Source organism: Ixodes scapularis, unplaced genomic scaffold (genome assembly GCF_016920785.2).
Source record: "Ixodes scapularis isolate PalLabHiFi unplaced genomic scaffold, ASM1692078v2 PGA_scaffold3__209_contigs__length_174095766, whole genome shotgun sequence".
NCBI classification, from domain to species: Eukaryota; Metazoa; Arthropoda; class Arachnida; order Ixodida; family Ixodidae; genus Ixodes; species Ixodes scapularis.
The window spans coordinates 114,681,705-114,700,886 of record NW_024609868.1 but is presented as its reverse complement, the minus strand read 5'-3'; the positions used below and the strand labels follow the sequence as shown (position 1 = coordinate 114,700,886).

At 45.8% G+C, this 19,182-nt stretch overlaps 1 protein-coding gene across 2 annotated transcripts in view; it reads left to right on the top strand.

The window, feature by feature from the left end:
* Positions 1-16,544, top strand: part of LOC8024050 (probable medium-chain specific acyl-CoA dehydrogenase, mitochondrial) — a 73,999-nt gene extending 57,455 nt beyond the window's left edge. For both annotated transcript variants that reach the window (XM_040503432.2, XM_029981438.4), the window contains exons 10-15: positions 5,665-5,736; positions 6,665-6,733; positions 8,035-8,130; positions 8,990-9,166; positions 14,108-14,179; positions 15,552-16,544. In XM_040503432.2, coding sequence (XP_040359366.1) covers positions 5,665-5,736; positions 6,665-6,733; positions 8,035-8,130; positions 8,990-9,166; positions 14,108-14,179; positions 15,552-15,620 — 555 coding nt within the window. In that variant the 3' untranslated portion in view covers positions 15,621-16,544. The remainder of the gene's footprint in view (positions 1-5,664; positions 5,737-6,664; positions 6,734-8,034; positions 8,131-8,989; positions 9,167-14,107; positions 14,180-15,551) is intronic.
* The last annotated feature ends 2,638 nt before the right edge of the window (positions 16,545-19,182 follow it).

Sequence of the window (19,182 nt, the reverse complement as noted above, 5' to 3'; positions counted from 1 at the left end):
AAAATTGCAGTCGCGAGGATGCCGCCGACGTCGCACCCACGACGCCGCCAAAGCAGCCGCCAACATAATCCTGGAAGCCGCCATTTTTTTTTAACGGTGCTCGTCTTGGCTTTAGCCAACTTCTCATCATGAATCCTCCTTGGAGAAGCGCAAAGACTCTTTGCGTACGCACGCTATTTCCGAGAAATAGCGCGCGCTAAAATTGCGCACGCAAAGCGCAAAACCTGGTTTGCGTTCGGAGCATGCGCAGTGGCGACGACGCTATTCTTTGCGTACGCAAAGCTTTAGCGTGCGCTATTCTAAAACTCCCTAATATGGGACAAATGGGTTAAGGCTACACTTTTTTTAGAGTGTAAGGTACGCGACCACTTGAGAGTCGATTTGAGATGCTACTTCGTTCGTACGCTAGCTTTGGCATTGCTTTCTTTTACCCTGTTTTAACTAAGATGCTGCTTCTAGATAGCCAACCTGAGCTCATGGCGTGCATGGTTGGGTTGTGCTTTCTCTCGTACAATGAAGATTAAGGTAAAAAATGAAAGACTTTTACAATCCCCTGTAACGCCGAATTAGAGTGCAGCTCTTGAGGAGGAGGAGGGGAAGGTCCGGAGCAAGGAAAACAAAGAAGCCCTTTGCAGTAGTCCCGTACATTCATGGGGTCACCCACAAATTTAAAAAAAATAGCAAACCGGCAAAACGTTCAAGTTGTATGCTTGGCCCCCAATAAGGCTTATTCCCTATGCCGCAGGATCAATCAGACACAAACGGACAAGAAAGACATGTGCGACACCCGACACAGGACAAAATACCTTCTGTGCCAAAACGGAGTTGTTTACAGCATACCGTTAACATGTGACGATGCTATATTGGACAGACCGGGAGATGCATAAACGACTGTGCATGAGAACATATGGCCAACGCTAAGAATCTCGCGGGACCAGGACACCTCGCTGCCCATTGTCGAACTTGCAAGTGCAAACAAAACTTGAGCAAGCCAGCATCATAGGGCACCATAAAAACCAGCTTGCAAGGGAGATGCTGGAGGCCTTGGCTATAAGCAACGAAGAAGAAAACTGTGTGAGTTCCGCCTGAATAACCCTGCAACCGCAACAAAAGCTCTTTCTGAAGGGTGCCCTCTTTGCAAAGTAAAAATAGAAAAAAAAAAAAAACAATTATTAAAAAAAAAAATTTGATATGCTTAAGATTTAGTAGAAGAGAATGATTCATTAAAATAGTTGGTAGTCCAGCGATTGGTTGTCTTTTCTCTTTCTCCTTCCTTGAGTTATCAGCTGGTTCCACCCGTAATGTATTTTAAGAGACGTTCCGCGGATGGAATTTCTCTGCCGTTTTTCGCTGTTACGAACAACGCTGACTCCGCTTCATGGGACCCAGCTAATGCTTTCACATTAAAGCCATAATCTTTCTATGGTCCATCAAGTATTTTTCATGCCAACGTGAAAAAATGTTTTAGATGTTGGCAGGGTTTTCCTTAATGAAACTAATGAGATTGAAGAAAGTAATTCTGATTTAGCTCTCATTCTTTGTTTTGTTCAATAAACTGCCTCTGTGGCTTAAGTCCTTACTGAACCATGGGAAAAATTTTGTTTTTGAGGCATGGAATGCATTTTAACGAAAGTCCCTATTTCCTGAAATTTGTCTCTACGTGTGTCCGTGCATCCACGCATACTCTACGACATTGTCGTCACGTCACATTACGTGGTATGGTCACATGACCTACAGATGTCACGTCACATCGTGACTTGACACCATAATGCCTCACGACGTTCAATGTCTTCTAAACAGATTTAACGACGGCATCTTAAAGGGATGCTACAACGAAATTTCGGCGCTTATTTTCAGGTCTATTCGTGTTCAAGGGAGCAGTATCACTCCAGACACACCAATCTCTTGTTGAAAAAGACACGAAAGATAATTTTAAGACGAATTAAACGATTAGCAAAAAGCACCTTGTGGATGTTGCTAATGCCTCGTTTGTAATGCCCATCTAGGAACCTTGACAGGTAGTGAAAATAACTGTCTCACCTCCGGCCACCACGAGAGAAGAGGGGAAGGGGGAACTCCGCTCTTCCTGAGACTCTCTTTTGTATGTCCCAGACGTTGCCATTGTCCCTCTACAAGATTGTAGAAGATTAACCCGTCACTCAAAATTCATAGAAAAGCAGCTTTGGGATTAGTTGCCGTGGCCCGACTGCTGACCCCTTCGATGGATGGCACAGCTAGGAGATCCTCTTAACGTCAGCCTCGCCGCAGCTTTACTCGTCCCGAGACAGTCTATGTCACGATTGCGGCGTATGTCACTTTCTTTCCGCTGGCTGCTCTTCGAGTGCTTGCCAGAGTGGGCCGTTTATAACGAAAATTACAGCCATCAGGCTCAAAATAAAAATGTGTGATTATCATTTATAAATACAGTGTAGACCGCATATAACGTATGTCTCGGGAGTCGCGAAAATCCGCACTATAAGCGGTACCGCGCTATAACCAAAACATCAATTTTTCAGGCCAAAATACATGCCATGAGACAACTTACCTTTGTAAAACAATTTATTTTATGTTAGATGAAAAATAAAGCTTAGTTTGAGGACAGTCTTTATTTCACCAGACTAGTACAGTTCTGTCTCAAGTGTGCCACACATTTTGAAAGAAATGAGCGGCTTTTGCCTGGCGCAGCCTTTTAACGGCGTCGCGGGTTGCGGACGGACATTGCGAGCGTTCAGGATTGCTAACCCTAATCACTCTTCTCCGGAGATGAAAACGCGTGAAAATTCGCATCCTTCATACGGTACGCGCCAGTAATACCTTGAACTTGAGCACACGCATGAAATGCGGCAAATAAGAAATCCGGGCGATGTTCGAGGATACAAATGCTTAGAAAGCACCACTGTAGTCGAAGTAAACAAACACGACGACACGGGCGTTTCTGCCGTCTTGAGAGCGCCGCCACGGCATCGCCACACGAGTAGGTGGATCTTTCCTTCTAGAACGTGCTGGGTTATCATAGCGACACACAAGGAAAATTCACAGTCAAGGATAGCGCTTTTACGCAGAACGATGAGATGAACGCCGTCTACGACGACGATCACAACCGACGCCATGTTTGCGGATAGAAGCAGCCGGTCCGCGACCGGCATGCAACGCGCGCGAACACTTCTCCTCGACCTGCGATTGGTCTGTCGTTGCGGTTTGTTTCTTTGTTTCCAACGCAGCGGAGGAATGCATGCACGTGAACGACACATGCGTGCGTCCCTTTGTCGCTACGGCAACTGCAGCCTCTCTCACCGCTTCTCCCCGCGAGTGCCCCTTGCGGCTCGCGCCGTCAGCGCCGTTATCTACTGTCGCACAGGGAAGCGTGCTCGCTGCTCCGGTCGTCGGCGGGCTGTGCCAGAAACCGCACTATAACCGGTATTTCCCTTCGCGCGCCTGCATTCTAAGCGGTATGTAATTACATGGAGTTCTATGGGAGGTGAACCGGTGGTTTAAAAAAACCGCGTTATACCCGGTCCTGCATTATAAGCGGTTACGTTGTAAGTGGTTTATACTGTTTTGTGGATCATATTCAGCCTATTTCTGAACACAACAGATATATTTCAAGCTCCATTGAAGTATTTAAGTAGTGAGTTTCACGTAATACACTATAGACCACTTACAACGTAACCGCTTATAGTGCAGGACCGGGTATAACGCAACTTTTTTAAACCACTGGTTCGCCTCCCATAGAACTCCATGTAATTGCATACCGCTTAAAATGCAGGCGCGTGAAGGGAAATACCGGTTATAGTGCGGTTTCTGGAGCAGCCCGCCGACCGCGCCGCCTGACCCGCGCAGCGAGCACGCTTCCCTGTGCGGCACTAGGTAACGGCGCGAGCCGCAAGCGGCACTTGCAGGGCAAAGAGGTTGCTTGAAGAAGCAGGGAGAAGCGAAGAGAGAGGCTTCAGTTGCCATAGCGACGGAGGGACGCACGCACGTGTCGTTCACGTGCGTGCTGTGCGTCCCTCCGCTGCATTGGAAACAACCGCAACGACAGACCAATCGCAGGTCGAGGAGAAGTGTTCACACACGTTGCATGCCGGTCGCAGGCCGGCTGCTTCTATCCGCAAACACGGCGTCGGTTGTGAATCTTGTGATCGTCGACGTAGACGGCGTGGTAGACGCTCATCGTTCCCCGTAAAAGCACCATCCTTGACTGTGAATTTTTGTTTTGTGTCGCTATGATAACCCAGCACGTACTAGAAGGAAAGATCCACCTATTCGTGCAGCGATGTCGGCGGCACCCTCAAGATGGCAGAAACGCCCATGTCGTCGTGTTTGTTTACTTCGACTACAGTGGTGCTTTCTAAGCATTTGTGTTTTCGAACATCGCCCGGATATCTTATTTGGAGCATTTCATGCCTGTGCTCAAGTTGAAGGTATTACTGGCGCGTACCGTATAAAGGATGCGAATTTTCACGCGTTTTCATCGAAGAAAAGTGATTAGGGTTAGCAATCCTGAACGCTCGCAAAGTCCGTCCGCAACCCGCGACACCGTTAAAAGGCTGCACCAGGCAAAAGTCACTCATTTCTTTCAAAATGGGTGACACACTTGAGAGAGAAGTGTACTAGTCTGGTGAAGTAAAGACTTTCCTCAAACTAAGCTTTATTTTTCATCTAACATAAAATAAATTCTTTTACAAAGGTAAGTTGTCTGATGGCATGTATTTTGGCCTGAAAAATTGATGTTTTGGGTTATAGCGCGGTACCGCTTATAGTGCGGATTTTCGCGACTCCCTGGACATACTTTACATGCGGTCTACACTGTATAGGACTTTGGAAATAAAGGTCACTGCCAATGTGTTATTCATACCTCTTGATGGAGGTAAATATTTACTTGATTACTTTCACAGCATAAATGCTCCGGATAGCCATACTTTCTTGGTAAATTATAGTGTCGGAGCATGCGAAACTGATTTTCGAGGTTTATTTGAAGTGGGTCAGATGCTTTGCACACCTGGCGTCCTGAGTAGCACCAAGACCACCCAGGCGGCATGAGCGCAGCCTCATAAAGTTCACCACAGTGTGCACAATGCCAAAGGACATTCCGCGCATGCTCCTCGGACAGCACACGACTATGCACGGCCCAAACAGATTTAACTATAAGGAGGGGGTTGAATTTCCAACTAGTGTAGCGTAGCCAGCGTAGTGTGTCAGACGTCAAGTACCGCACACTGACGCACCGAAGACGTAGGTAACATGGGGTCTATAAAGTAGCCTTTCTTGATACATGAAACATGGCACCCTTCCAAGTCTCTTTGTGGCAATTGGAGCAGTGATTGAAGGGGACACTGTGGGGCAAAGTCACAGCCGTGCTTGCACTCATCTTTGGGGGAGCGTGTCGTGCCATGGCACCTGTGTTGTCTAGCCTATTTTTTTTTGTTCTGTCGTGAGATGTCGCACACATTCCTTAGCTGCCATGTGACAACACTGTTCCACTCCATCAGCGGCAAGTTTTTCTCCTCCTTTACCCGCCTGAAGCTGGTGCTTTGAAATGCACGATGCATGGAGGAAACTGCTTTTTTGAAAACAAAGGGACTGGAAGCGAGCATGTAATGCTTCTGGGCGGCACTTATTATAGTTGGCACTGGATCGTGCACTCAGTCCTTATTTTCTCTTTAGGAATGGAACATGGGCCAGCGGGCTTCCGACACCCGAGGCATCACCTTTGAAGACGTCGAAGTTCCTGAAGAGGTAAGTTTCGTCCGCATTGCAAAACTGGCTACTGCGGACTTTGCGCCGAAACAATCTTTCCTCCTTTCTGCTGTAATTTCGCGGGCATTCCTTTGAACGAGTAGCATTTATCAAACTTTATAACTTGCTAAATCAAGTGGTTTGGTGAGCTTCCATCAGGTCTGCTGAGCTGACTGACTCAGCTGACTTTGTGGTTTTGAATCGAGCCTTCTAACTAGTTCTGAAAAAAGGCTTTCAACTTTTGACACAAAATCAAAGGGGGCTCAGCTTGGCATGTTTAAAGCGGACCTAAGAAATAACAGGAAATTTTTACGTAAACGGATGAGTTTCGGGGAAGCTTTTTGTATTATTCTAGGAACCTTTGATGATAAAAAGCATTACTTTAGACAGATGCCTTCAGAGTGTAGGGGCTTCCCACTCCTGGCCCTCTGAATATCATATTTGGAGAGTTTACTGGTGCTTTCGTAGAAGGTCTTGCCCATTCTAACTCAAGTTTTTGCTGATGAAGCACAAGAAAACAAACTAAACAAACACTACGCAGTATGCAGGCGATTGCTAACAGCTGCTGTTTTTCCACATAAATTCGCAGAAAGTGGCTTTTTTTCCCATAAGACTAAGATTATGCTTAGCTTACCAGGCCCATGTCAAAAAAGCTACTCTGAAAAGAGGCTATGCTGTTAGTAGCATAAAATATGCACAAACTTACTAGAGTTAATAAAAGAAGTGGGAGGCTTAGAAAACCTGCGTGAGAGTCGAATTTTCATAGCTCAAAAGTTTTGTGCATTTAAAGCCATTAGGGGCATGCATTCTTGCAGGGCTTGAACCTTTCTTTGACTCCCCGAGCACTCCTAACACTCGTATCCGTCTAACTTTGAACAAGTGTCACGTGGGGAACGGGCTAGAATGCGTCCTCCATTGCTGTTCGCAGAATGTACTTCTGAAGGAAGGCGACGGCTTCAAGGTGGCAATGGGAACTTTTGACAAGACACGAGCACCGGTAAGTGATTTCAGATGCAAAAAGGCATTTGCGGGAACCTTTGGAGTAATTAAAAAGTGAGAGGGGAAAAAAAAAATTTCTCTCTTTTTTGACACTTCTCAAAAGGGTTCTAAATACGCGGCATTTAGAATCCCTCTGCTTACATCCGCCTGAAACCAGTCCGTCGTGCACATTACAGACCATGTCAAACGGACTGTTTGTGAATCGGCACTGTGTAACGACAGCTGGCACCCTGTCATTGCCGGGACCGGCGCCCCCCCCCCCCTTCCTCCTGGCGTGTTCGCCGTCGTTGCTCCCGCGCCTCTTTGGTGGCGCGCAAAAGTCGCGGGCAAGAGGCTTCGTAGCGCGTAAAGTTTCCGCACCGAGTGCGGCCACAGATTGCATTCTCTGTCAAGGCTACACCCCAGACTTGAACACTGAAGAGCTAGAAACCGGCCTTTAGATACTATGCATATTTAAAAATGCTGCACCTCCTGGCTGTTTTGGAATGCTGAGCATTACACAGACGATGTGGTGTGCCATGACGGTATAATAGACCCATAGGCTGAAAGTTTTCAGTTTCCCGAAAAGGTGAGGGGTGGGAAGCGGCGGCTTGACGAGTTCCGCTCCTTTGCCCTCCTCCCAAGCACGATTGGCTGTGCGTGACGCACAAAAAGGGGACTTTTTTTTTTTCTGAATTACGCGGTGGGCAAAGTACAGGCGTGGTCGGCTCTGTCCATCGATGAGAAAACCCGTTTTCAAATTTTTTCGGCATGCGCCGAATCGCGAGGAGAGAGAAAAATGAGAGGACACGTCGAGACACGGGACATGGTCAGGGCTCGACACAAATCAACCATTGCAACACTGCCGTGGAGCAGCGAGCACCGCTCTGCAGTGGCATCGCCGCCGCCGTCGCACCTAACGCGCAAAAGGACATCTGCGGCCACTGCCACCGCCAGGCGGTGGTGTGCGCGGCTCATTATACGAATATTAGCCTATCCGACCTAAAGCGCCAGATATTCAGAATGTCGCACGCATCTTTTAATTAGACTTGGATCGTTCGACCCAATTTCGCATGTCCCGTCAAGGTCGAATTAACAAAAGTCGACTGTGGAGGATATGCCTGAAAGTTTGCGTCACCACGCGCGATGACGGCTGTTGTGGTCACTTTTTCACACACTGCACATTTTTTTTATTGCATTTGCTTCTTGAAGTTTAATAGTCTGCAGTGGTATTTGGGGGCAGTTTACCTGAGCCTCGCGTAACGGGCCGTTTGCTCTGCCATCACAATCTTTCGTTTGTCCTCCCTCCACCCGTCCCAGGTGGCGGCGGGAGCCACGGGAGTGGCTCAGCGAGCCCTGGACGAAGCGGTCAAGTACAGTTTGGAGCGGAAGACGTTCGGAGCACCTATCTGCACGGTGAGAGGAGACGGGATTGGGCCCCGGGGTACCATGCTTTCTGGTCTAGAAGTGGTATTGTTTGTTTTCACTAAAGAGTTTGTATATAAGTTGCACCTTCATACCTTCTGCATGTTCGACAGAGTCGCTGCAGCCGCGAGCCTATGCCAGTAAGATTTGGCCTTTCTTTGAACCGCCAGAAGAGCGGGTTGTTTGCAGGGCGATCTGCAATTTCTTTTTCGTCGTAATGTCAGTGTGGCCTACATCTTGGACAGTTAAGGTCCGGCCTACATCTTGGACAGTTAAGGCACCGACGGAAATATGGGAAAGAAGCTGCGCCCTATACTCTGGAAAATGTCCTTTTTGGTGACACGACGGTAGCTAGAGGTAGGTTATGTCGCAGCATAACACATGTACAAGAAGGACATGCATAAAAAAAAAAAAAAGCTTGCCAGAAGGAAAGAAATACTAAAAGCAATATTCGTTTTCCTGCTGACGAGATTTTTTTGTCGTTTTTTTGGTTCGACGGATTAGACTCGGGTAGACGTCGGCCCGCAGAGAAACTTTGTTTCTCGTGTCTTTTGATTCACGTAACGTCACATTCTCTTGCCACTGCTAAGGTCACATTCTCGCAAAGTTTCAGCTTTCCTAAACGCATATAGTTTATTTATGCGGGCCAAAAAACTGGGTTTCGGTTTCTCGATCGACCCGGTAGATTTAACACCGTGTGCCACCACACGATGGTTTGCACATTGTTTCGCACGTGTAATTTCTCGCGCTTGACCCTTGCGAAGAAGCGGCTTATATACAAGGAAAAGTGTTGGTGGTCACGGCGAATTCGTTACAACCTCGCGCGATTGCATTCCATGTCCCTGTGCAGCACCAAGCGGTCCAGTTCATGCTGGCCGACATGGCCGTCGGGGTGGAGGTTTCGAGGCTAGCGTGGATGCGGGCGGCGTGGGAGACGGACCAGGGGCGCAGGAACACCTACTATGCGTCGGTCGCCAAGTCTCTGGCTTCTGACGTGGCTAACAAGAACGCCACCGACGCCGTCCAGGTACGCCTCCATACTCGCTGCAGGATGAGAACAAGGGGGAGAGTTTCAGCTGTTTAACCTCTAGCACAAGCTTTCTGCCTTCGATAACGCTTTGGCATTTCATGAGCCTCAAGCGTGCAGCTAAAGCGTGATGGAAGGCAACAAACGTGTGCTGTAGTCGGTGTCAGGTCAAGAGTGAAGTGGAAGTTTCCCCACCTCTTTTCACTTTAGCAGAGTGAACGCAGGAGAGGATGTCGCCTCCTCTTCAGCGTTTGCACTGCTGAGTTGGAAAGAGGTGGGAGGAGCTTCCACTTTAGTCTTAACCTGTCACCTATTATAGAGGCCGGGCATCTGAGGGAGGGGTCCTGCCGTCTTCATCTTGTCAGTGACTAGCGCTCGTCCTGGTCTTCGTGTGACTTAAATTTGTAGTTTGCATACAGTGCTAACCCTTTCCTGACCACGGGGAAAATGGCCTTTTTATGTGGCTTTTTTTTACATTTTTTTCCCCAGGAAACTGTTAGATATAAAACATGTTGCAATACATAGAAATGAAGGTAAATGGATTTTTAAATTGTGCGAACATCGGAGCAAAGACTTTAATTCTAAAGCAGTATTTATTTTTGTGAAACAATCTTTTTTTATTTGATTCATACATTTATTTTGAGAAAAAAAAAAATCTTAAAGGGAAGATGGGGCACTTCTACATTTGAGAAAAAACGCTTGAATTGCGTTCATTTGGCCTTTAGAATAACAGATATCAAAATTATATTTCAATGCGACGCGCCGGAAAGCCACAAGAGCAATTTCAAAATAGGGCTGAAGCCCCGCCCCCCTAGCCTTGGGTAGCCAAAAGATCCGTTGATGACGTCACGGACAGCAACTGTCTTTCGCGTTTTTCTCGCGTTTAACAATACTTGCGCAGCTAATGGTTTGGGTATTCGGGTTCATGGGGTAAAAATACACCAGAATTCACTTCTAACTCATTTTTTCCAAGAAGCTCCGTAGCTTACCTTTAAAAGAAAATTTCACATACTGTATAAAATGTTACCCATTTTCGCAACAAAATGCTTTGCAAAAACTGAAGTTCTAGCACAAAAAGATTTTGGGCTATCAAAAATCAAGTCAACCCTCATGACTGAAATGCCATTGGGCTAAGCTGTTTTTCATTGTGGTGAAGCAGAGGTCATCAGAATTAAAACACAATGATGTGACTTCATCATCAAACCCACTGCTGCCATCGGAGTCTGAAAAATCTGTGGGGAATTCGCAAGAATTGCCACGCTTGCAAACGCACCAGACCTGCGAAAGCAGCCATGGCGGTCAACAAACAGCGATGTGGCATCGCTTTCGTGCTCGGCTTAAAGGGGTTATGACGCGCCAAAAATAAAATAGAAGATAACTATACTGCTAGAACCCATTGTATATTTCTATAATCCTGCTAAATTTGTTTTGAAAATGGTGGATAGTTTCGTGGATAAATGGATTTATATGTGGATCCCTCGGAGAACCGGATCCGAGCGGAGCTGGAGGCTGGCTATGTAGCCAGTCTTTAGCGCAGTGTCTCCTTGTTGCACTCACAGACTTGGCTCTCTTGGCGTCTCGAGCTTCAGCTGCCTCGTTTACCTTCCACGTTCCGTGGTTGCGGTCCGTGACAATTACGTCTACGGCATCGCTCGCCTTGTCAAAGTGTTCGACATTGATCGCAGCAGCAATGAGAGTGATTGCTATCAAGAGACGTTGGAAGCTGTTCATTTTGGCTGCGACCCACCGGCGACCAACTCCAGCGACGACGAGTTACGGACGAACTTGCCGTCCGGGAGGAATATCTCGCATGCAGGGTGAAAGGTCAACGGGCGGGGGCGAGAGCGAGAACAGCTTTCGGGTTACCGAGTTGCGTGAGCGGTTTTGATCATACTGCGGCGAGGAGAGCTTGGGTGATCATGGGGGCGCCTAAAGTGAGAGAGCGTTCATGGTCACGCGGTTTAGTGACTAACTTGGGCAGTGCTGCCTAATCGCCAGATGAAAATGATAAGAATTTGTAAATTGAATACAGTAAAACCTCGTTATAACAAAGTTGAAGGAGCGGTCGTAATTATTTCGTTATAACCATTAGTTTGTTATAGCCACTGTCATTTCTTCCCACTATTAGCAAGCAAGGGGAATTATGATTGCTTTGTTACATCCATTAGTTTGTTATATCCCATTTTGTTATAAAGAGGTTTTACTGTATTGCAATTATTAATTGCTCTAAAAATCGCGTAACTTGGTGTATATACTAAGTAGCTTATGAGCATTCCATTTCAACAATAAATCGCTGCTATGCGTAAAAAGAAAAAGAAACACAAGGATGAAAACTGTAGTCTTCAAACTCGTCGCTAAACTGCCGAGCTTTCTACTATTTACGAGATCGCTGCGCCATCTCGCATATAGCAGATAGCTCTAAGACTTAGATCTTCATGCCCATCGATCACGGGTGGTCGATGCTCTATGGGTACTGTCGGGAAAAGAGTTCACATTCACACAGTACAACTATGTCTCAGCTGGGAGCATGTGGAGCGAAAGTTTGTGCCGCAAAATCCAGGGGTCCTGGGTACTGTGGTGCACCCCTGCCCATTCCCCACCCCTGTATGTTTCGATGTGGATGAGCATCGTATTGGCGCGCGGTTGTGTGTCACTAGCGCGTGATGCACGTTAAAGATCACAGGCTAGCGGTGGTACTGCACTGGCAAAATTTTTTATCTACAGTGGAGACATCAGATGCTAGGCTTGTGTGGAAAGAGGGTTTTGAGTTCCAAGCGAATTCAATGCGAATAGTGATTTTGGCCGAATGTCTTTTGATTCAATGTTCAATAGTTTCTCCAAGTCTTTCGTTACCGTGCACCATGCTTTAACGAAAATTCAGCTGAACTCGTGAGGGCTCTTCAACCTTCCACTTGTCCAGTTCTAGGCTCAATTAATTTTAACAACTATATTCATGAACTGTAATATGTAAACGACAGATTTGTCACAACTATCCCAATCGAGGGGATTGATCAATCTGCTTGCTATATGCAAATATTCTTTCTTCTATTCAAAATTTGATCAAAAAAGATAAATAAAACAGGCACAAATGATGAACGCAGCCTGTCAAGACAACGCTGCCTAACATATACTTTTGCATAATCGCGGCAAGTTAGACCCGTTGAGTGCGCTTCTCACCGAGCATCTTTGCACTACGCGGAAGCAATGCCCGCAGAGCCCACGAGCTTTGCGGGTTTTGCTTTTCTGCAGTGCACAGGTGCTCGGCAAGAAGCGCACTCAATGGGGCTAATTTGCCACTATCGACCATGCACTATTGCACGCGCTGCTGGGCCGTCCGTACCGCATGTTTTTCCCCTATAACAAGACCACACTAGGTGGGACTGTTTACATTGTATAATAAGCTTTTACAGTACAACTCGGTGCAGAAAACAAGAAATCATGTTTACTTACATGCTTAAGTGATTCGTTCAAGTCTATAAACCACTAGGCCCTCACAGATTCTTCCTCGTATGAAAGATCTTAAAGGTGTCCATCCTCAGTCGCTTAGGCGTCGCACAACAAGCGCGCTCTTGTCGTGATTCGGACTGGGAACTGCTGTCGGTATCACTCCAGTCATCGACAGGTCTTCGAAAACTCACTATCCTCCCCAGACGTTCCGTCACCATCGCTGTCGAAGAGGATATCTATGATTTCATCGTTAGAAAGGCCACACCGTACACTGCAATCATCTCCAAGCAGGCAGTGATCGAGCGGTAAAGACGACACACAAATGAACAAGCTCAAACAAACACAGCGAACAGAACGACCCTTGCCATTTGTTGGTAATATAACTACACTACCCCAAGTCTATATAGCGCGCCATCTAGAAATGGCTCTTTAAAACAAATTTATGCAGCCCGCGAATCACCAGCTTTGGCGATCTGGCCCCTGAAGGCACTCCCGGAGATTTACCGGCTTTGGTAGCGAAAGGGTTAAAAAAGTATGAATAGAGCAGTTCACCTCGAAGTGAATTTCGAGTATCACATTATTTAAAGCAACTATTAGAAAATTTGAATATTCGCACAACACTACTGGATGCCCACTGGGCCTGACTAGCTTCCTGCTGTCTAAACAAATGCACAACTTAGTGGACTTTTTTCCAGTAAGCTTCTTCAGCACATGCATACACTCTCTCCCTAGGCCTATCTTCCTGCTGTCGCCATTTTCGCAGGGCACTGTCCCGCATGACAAGTGTTCTGATGGGCGAATGCATGTTGGACCGCCCTTTATTTGTAGATTGCAGACAACTCCCCAGACAACGCTCGTTTCTTGAAAAAGGTCCACTACCTTTTGTCTCTTGCCAATTTTGATCTTGACAACCATTGTAGTACTGGTGTGTGGTCATGTATCGTTACTGCATAATGCACATTAAAGACCCCAGGCTAACAGTGGTGCTGCACTGGCTAAATTTATCGTCTAAACATATGCAGAACACAATTAGTACGGCCATGTTACAGACGCTCCCATCAAGATGTGCCTGCGAGGCCATGTGGCCACCGAGCCATTTGGTGTTAGTCACGCTCCCTTTCTGTCTTAACTTGATACAAACTGCCACAGCTTATCTAGTCTACAGTAAGTATTTGGATGTGCTTTGTGAATGAGCCTTTAACTTCATTGAAACAGGAGTACACCAAACTTTTTAATGGGAGCTCGGCAGGCCCTTTGGTATGGGTCGCATCGTTCTAAGACTGAATTTTGAAGCAAAAGGGTGTCATTACGGTTCAAGTCAGGAGCACTTCTATTGCCCAGAGTAGTCCATTATTGTTGAATGCCATTCATGCTGGAAACAAACAGCCGACAAGATGCCCTAAAGGGGGCTGTTGTTTTGCAGAAAGACAAAATGTGATGGAGCATGGCTCCGAACTCGTTTGCATTTATCTCTGTTTCACCCCTTTCTGGCAGATCTTTGGAGGGAACGGATTCAACTCAGAGTATCCTGTGGAGAAGCTCATGAGAGACGCCAAAATTTATCAGGCAAGTCATCCAGTTTTTTTTTCTGCATACTTTTAGAGATGAAGGTGTTGCTTCTCCTACATGTTTGGGATTATGTTAATTTGTCCGCGATGTGTAAGTTTTTTTACGTGCATTAAATTAATTTGAGTGTCCTTAACTTTCGGTCATATTTTAGAGCTAGGAACATGCTTTAACGCTGTCGAAGGTACATCCTTTTATAGAGGCGCAGATGAGACTGAATGCCGCGTGTTGAGGCGACAACCTGTTATACACAGGTTGTCTCACCAAAAGGAGCTTTTTTCTTTTCATTGCAAAAATAAACTATACATCGCTGTACACTCAGCCTCCGCCCAAATGTAGCACCACCGTAAAATATCGGACAAGCGCCCACTCAAATAGAGATAATCGCAAAAAAATGGGGGATGGGCACTTGTCCGGTCATCAATTTTACATATCAATCTACTTTGCATATTTTCTCAGATCTTAGAAATTTGGGAATGGGCGGATGCGCAGTATTCTACAATAGCTGTCTGGGCCAGATGTCATCAGACCCAACCATTATCTTATTTAAAAGTTACAAAATGTTTTCTCAATATTTTTATGGGAAAATGGGCCCGTTTTCGGTAGCCATTACCATTTATCTCTATGTATTTGTGGGCTTTCCTATTGAAAATTTTCCTATTGAAAATTTTCAAGACTTATATATAACTTGAATAAAATGTTGGTTAGTTTTGAAATGTTAGCGTCCGATTTTGACTGAGAGACTGAGTGTTATAGTTTTGCGTTGAAAAAAGTGCTGTAAATTCTTTTTGAGGCCGCCCTGTGGTTCAAACCTTTTATAGTCTTGTCTCATTAATATAAATGCCGCTCTATGTCGACAATATTTTTGGGGACCGATTTATTCCCATACAGTACATACAGTAATGAACCATTACATAAAAACGCACATTCTGGACTATGGACAGTTATTTGAGGAACAAATCGGGTAAATGCAGGATTAGTGTTGTGGTGTAGGCAAGTTGGTTCATGGTAAACGGAAATAAACAGCGCGAAAAAATAGACACGGACAAAAGGAAGGTGCGAACTACACAAGCGCTGAACTCTAACTTGTTGCCACAGAAATTCTGTCACCTGATCCAGCAGCTGAAGATGCTCTCTGTGTCTCCGAAATCCCGACGATAATTAGATAGAAATGCAGGCATTTCTATCTAATTATTATAAAAGACAAAGCTATCTAAAAACAATCCTCAAATGAAAAAGATTTGTGGAATCTTTGGATTACAGAGTTTTTTGGTAAAACATGAGTGTTTTCTCGCCAGTGCGCACTTCAGTTGCACCTACCCGGCCGGGCCTTTGTGTTGATTCGGCTAAGTTGCAACTTTTCTGTTTGCAGATTTATGAGGGCACCTCTCAAATTCAACGACTCATCATTGGAAGGGAGCTGTTGGGACGCTACCAGTAAGAAGCAGCCAGGGTGGAGAAGGCGAATTATTCTCTGAGAAAGGAGGCTGAGAGACAACGACAAAAGCACCCAGTATCATGTTTACTGCAACGCTCATTGCAATTTATGGGGGTGACGAGGAGTGATATAAAGAACCACTGTTGTTATTGCCTTTGCAGAATAGTGTGAACAATATTTTTTTTTTATTTTAATCTTTTTTTATTGTTTGTCAGCTCTATCTAGCATTATATATTTTTGTAGCGTTCACTGTACTATGAGCACTTTGAGATATTTTCCATTTGTTTAGAACCTGTTACGTGACATGCATACGTTTATTTTTGCGGCTGTCTTAGAGCTGACCTTGACTTAGTTCAGTTAGTGCTGAAGTGAACTTTGTTAGGTTATTTTTTATGCAGCAGTCAAGTTGCTTGACAGTTTCCTTTTGAACATTTTTGCATCTTTCTTTTATTGACTATTGCATGAAGGGTTAAGAAATGCATAAGGGAATTACTTTTAATGCTATTGTAATAGCTTTTATGTTTTTATTAACAGCAAAGTATTTTGTGGTATTTTTTAGATACACATACTTCTATGAGGGTTATGTCACCTCAAATTTTGTGCAAGTAAATTACTTTTCCATTCATTGGCCACTTGGGGGTCTCATGAAAGTCCTGATGAGCTCTTGTTATACTTGTAGATTAATGAAGCTTCTGGTTTCTGTGGTCATTTGCAGTGAGGGGTGTCAGAAGGGGACGATCAGGATGGGCGATTGCCCCTTCTTAACATTTGAGACATTTCTAGTAAACATTTTTGGAGAGGGGGATGATGTCCCCCTTTTGCTCGCCCATCTCCCAAAGACTTCTAACTGTACCGTTTGCAGCACATTGTTAGCAGACGTTGTGGCATGTACATGCATAAGGAAATAAAGTTGCAGTTTCAAACTTATCATGAGTCCAAAATCCTGTTTTGCAGAATTTCCTTTATCTCTGCTATTGTTCTGACTTTGCAGTCTGCATACTTACCATAAAGCTCCGAGGGAACGCCCACACCCAAAAGATCGCCCAGGCACGTTTTGGGGTGAAATAGCTGTTTCATATAGAGCCCCAAACGTACTCCACCCCCAAAAGTGGCAAAAGCGGAAGCCCTGGAAATTCTGCGAAAACCTCTTATCACCTGACTTTAAAGGGGTACTCCGGCGACTTTTAGATGCGGAGCATCTCTTGCTCGGGTCTGTGTCCCGCGGCATCGTAGTCCGCACTCACGCTACGCATGCGCAACTCTCCTCCTTCCCTCTCTCCAACAGCTGCGCATTACTCTCTCCGCTCTCTCTACCAGCTGCATGCACTTCGCGTGTGTTCGCTTCTAGCCTTCTACTCACGCCGCGCGCGCATGCGCAACTCTCCTCCTTTAGTCTCCTCTCCTTCAAGTGTGAATATAAGCAGCGGTAGCGCACTGCACGCGTTCAGTTCACCGCTGTTGACTCCACTCCGTTCTTCCGACGCTACGTCCACTGAAGACAAAGCTGCCCAGCGAAGGGCACGCGACGCTGCGCGCAAACGCTTGACAAAGCGGCGTCCATTCGTCAACGTCGAGCGGCGGATGCTGAACTACGACAACGTGAAGCAGCGGCGGTTCGAGAACGTCGAGCAGCAGAACCTGAGGTTCGGGACCGTGAAGTTCAACGTAAACAACGTACGAAGCGAGCGGCGGAACCCTACCTTCGAGAACGGGAAGCCGCGTTGGTTCGTGAACGTCGAGCAGCAGAACCTGAGGTTCGGGACCGTGAAGTTCAACAACGTTACTAACACCGTTAATAACACAGTTAATAACGATCCGCGATGCTCCGCATCACCCCATGGTTCCCCTCGGGAAGATAGTGTAATTTTTTTCATGGTCGCTGGTTTGCCTCAAAATTGGCTCAACAGACCGATAGACATGGCTCTACAAGTTCCCCAAGTACTGTATGAAAAGAAAAAAAAATTCGCGAAGTTATTGAATTTTCGAATTTCGTTTTCATCGTGTTTTTCAAACCGGGAGCCCCTACTGGCAACATTGAAGTGTGACGACAGAAATGGTACAAAGTGACCAGTAAGCCATGTTCCCAACCGATTACAGGACGTTTGATCGTGGGAAAAGAATGTTTGGTTACTGATTCACTGAGAAGCACGCAGAAAACACTCGACATACTCTAAGACTACATGAACGACCTGAAAGTCTGTACCATGTGTGACATCACACCACTGAAGAGCGCGTGAAAATTTGAATGCTGGTTTCGGCATCATCTTTAGCATACCATGACGACCGAAGTCCGGGTAGTCAGAAAATGCAATTTGTTTAGGCAGCTCGAAAAACGGCCGGAGTACCCCTTTAAACGAGGAGAATTATTGTCAAAAAACCATGGAGCATAAGCAAATCTCCCGAAAACCGCAAGGTCGAACGCTTTAGCTCCCGCGCATCTGACGTTTTGAGATAATATCCAAATAAAAAGAAAAGCAAATCAAGAGAAGCAGCTCTGAATTGGCAAATCCTTTACCGACAACAGCGTCGTAAGCACAAGCTGCGCTCGTCGCGGATTGGTGGTCACTGCGAAATTAGCATCACAGGAGTAACAACTCTGAAATAAGTGGAAAACGGCCGGGCTCATGGGGTTTTCTGATCCAGTGTTAGAGACAAAGTTGTCTTGATTCTTGGAATCCATCTCCATCATGGGACGTCATTTGCATTTGCACAAGGGGGACTGTTCATCGTGCATCTTCTGTTTCTCTCAGTTTATGCAGTCATATTTTGGTGCTCAACCTGCACAGCGGGTTTTATGTTTTAATGCACTGGCTTCCGTAGCGTGAGATTATGCTTCAGGATTTTAACGACTTCCGTTTCCGTTGGCGTTTAAACGGAACTGACGGCAATGCCAGCGTAAATAGCAGACCAATCTCGGTGGCCAGAAAGGTGACCCGCGGCTGCTGGATGACTCGACGTGAACAGATCCACAATTTGCTGGACCTCATCTTTGATGGGGATGGATCAATAGATGGTTTCAGTGATGGCGACGACGAATAAGAATAAACCCGTTCATACCCTTGGATATATATCAAATATTTCTGTCGTTTTAGCCATCTGAACTGAACTTTCGCCTGCCCCATATTTCTTGCTTTATATCTGTAATTTAAGTAAGCGTTCTTTCGGAACTTTATGTTAGGTTGCACTTCTTTTTTTTTATCTCGGTGGTCATTAGAGAGAAAACTTGTCGGATTGTGTTAGTTCATGTATAAATGATAATTTGTATTATTATGAGCTGTGGCCGAGCTATTGGATGCATAGTCGAACTGCTAGAGGCATGCTAATACTTTAGACTTCGAATAACTCGCTGATAGTGTTTCTTGTTCGGTTCAGTTTTTAGCACACTTTTACTGTCTGAAGGTTTCGAGTTTTTCAAATATTCTTTATTTACGGATGCCCTCGGGACCCTTCGGTTTCTTGCGTCAGGCTTCGCTGCTTTGCACCTGTGCTCGTCAAGTCAAGCTTTACCACTTCGTATCGGCGCGCGTGCGTACTGCTGCGCACAGGCGTGTGAGGAGAAACAGGA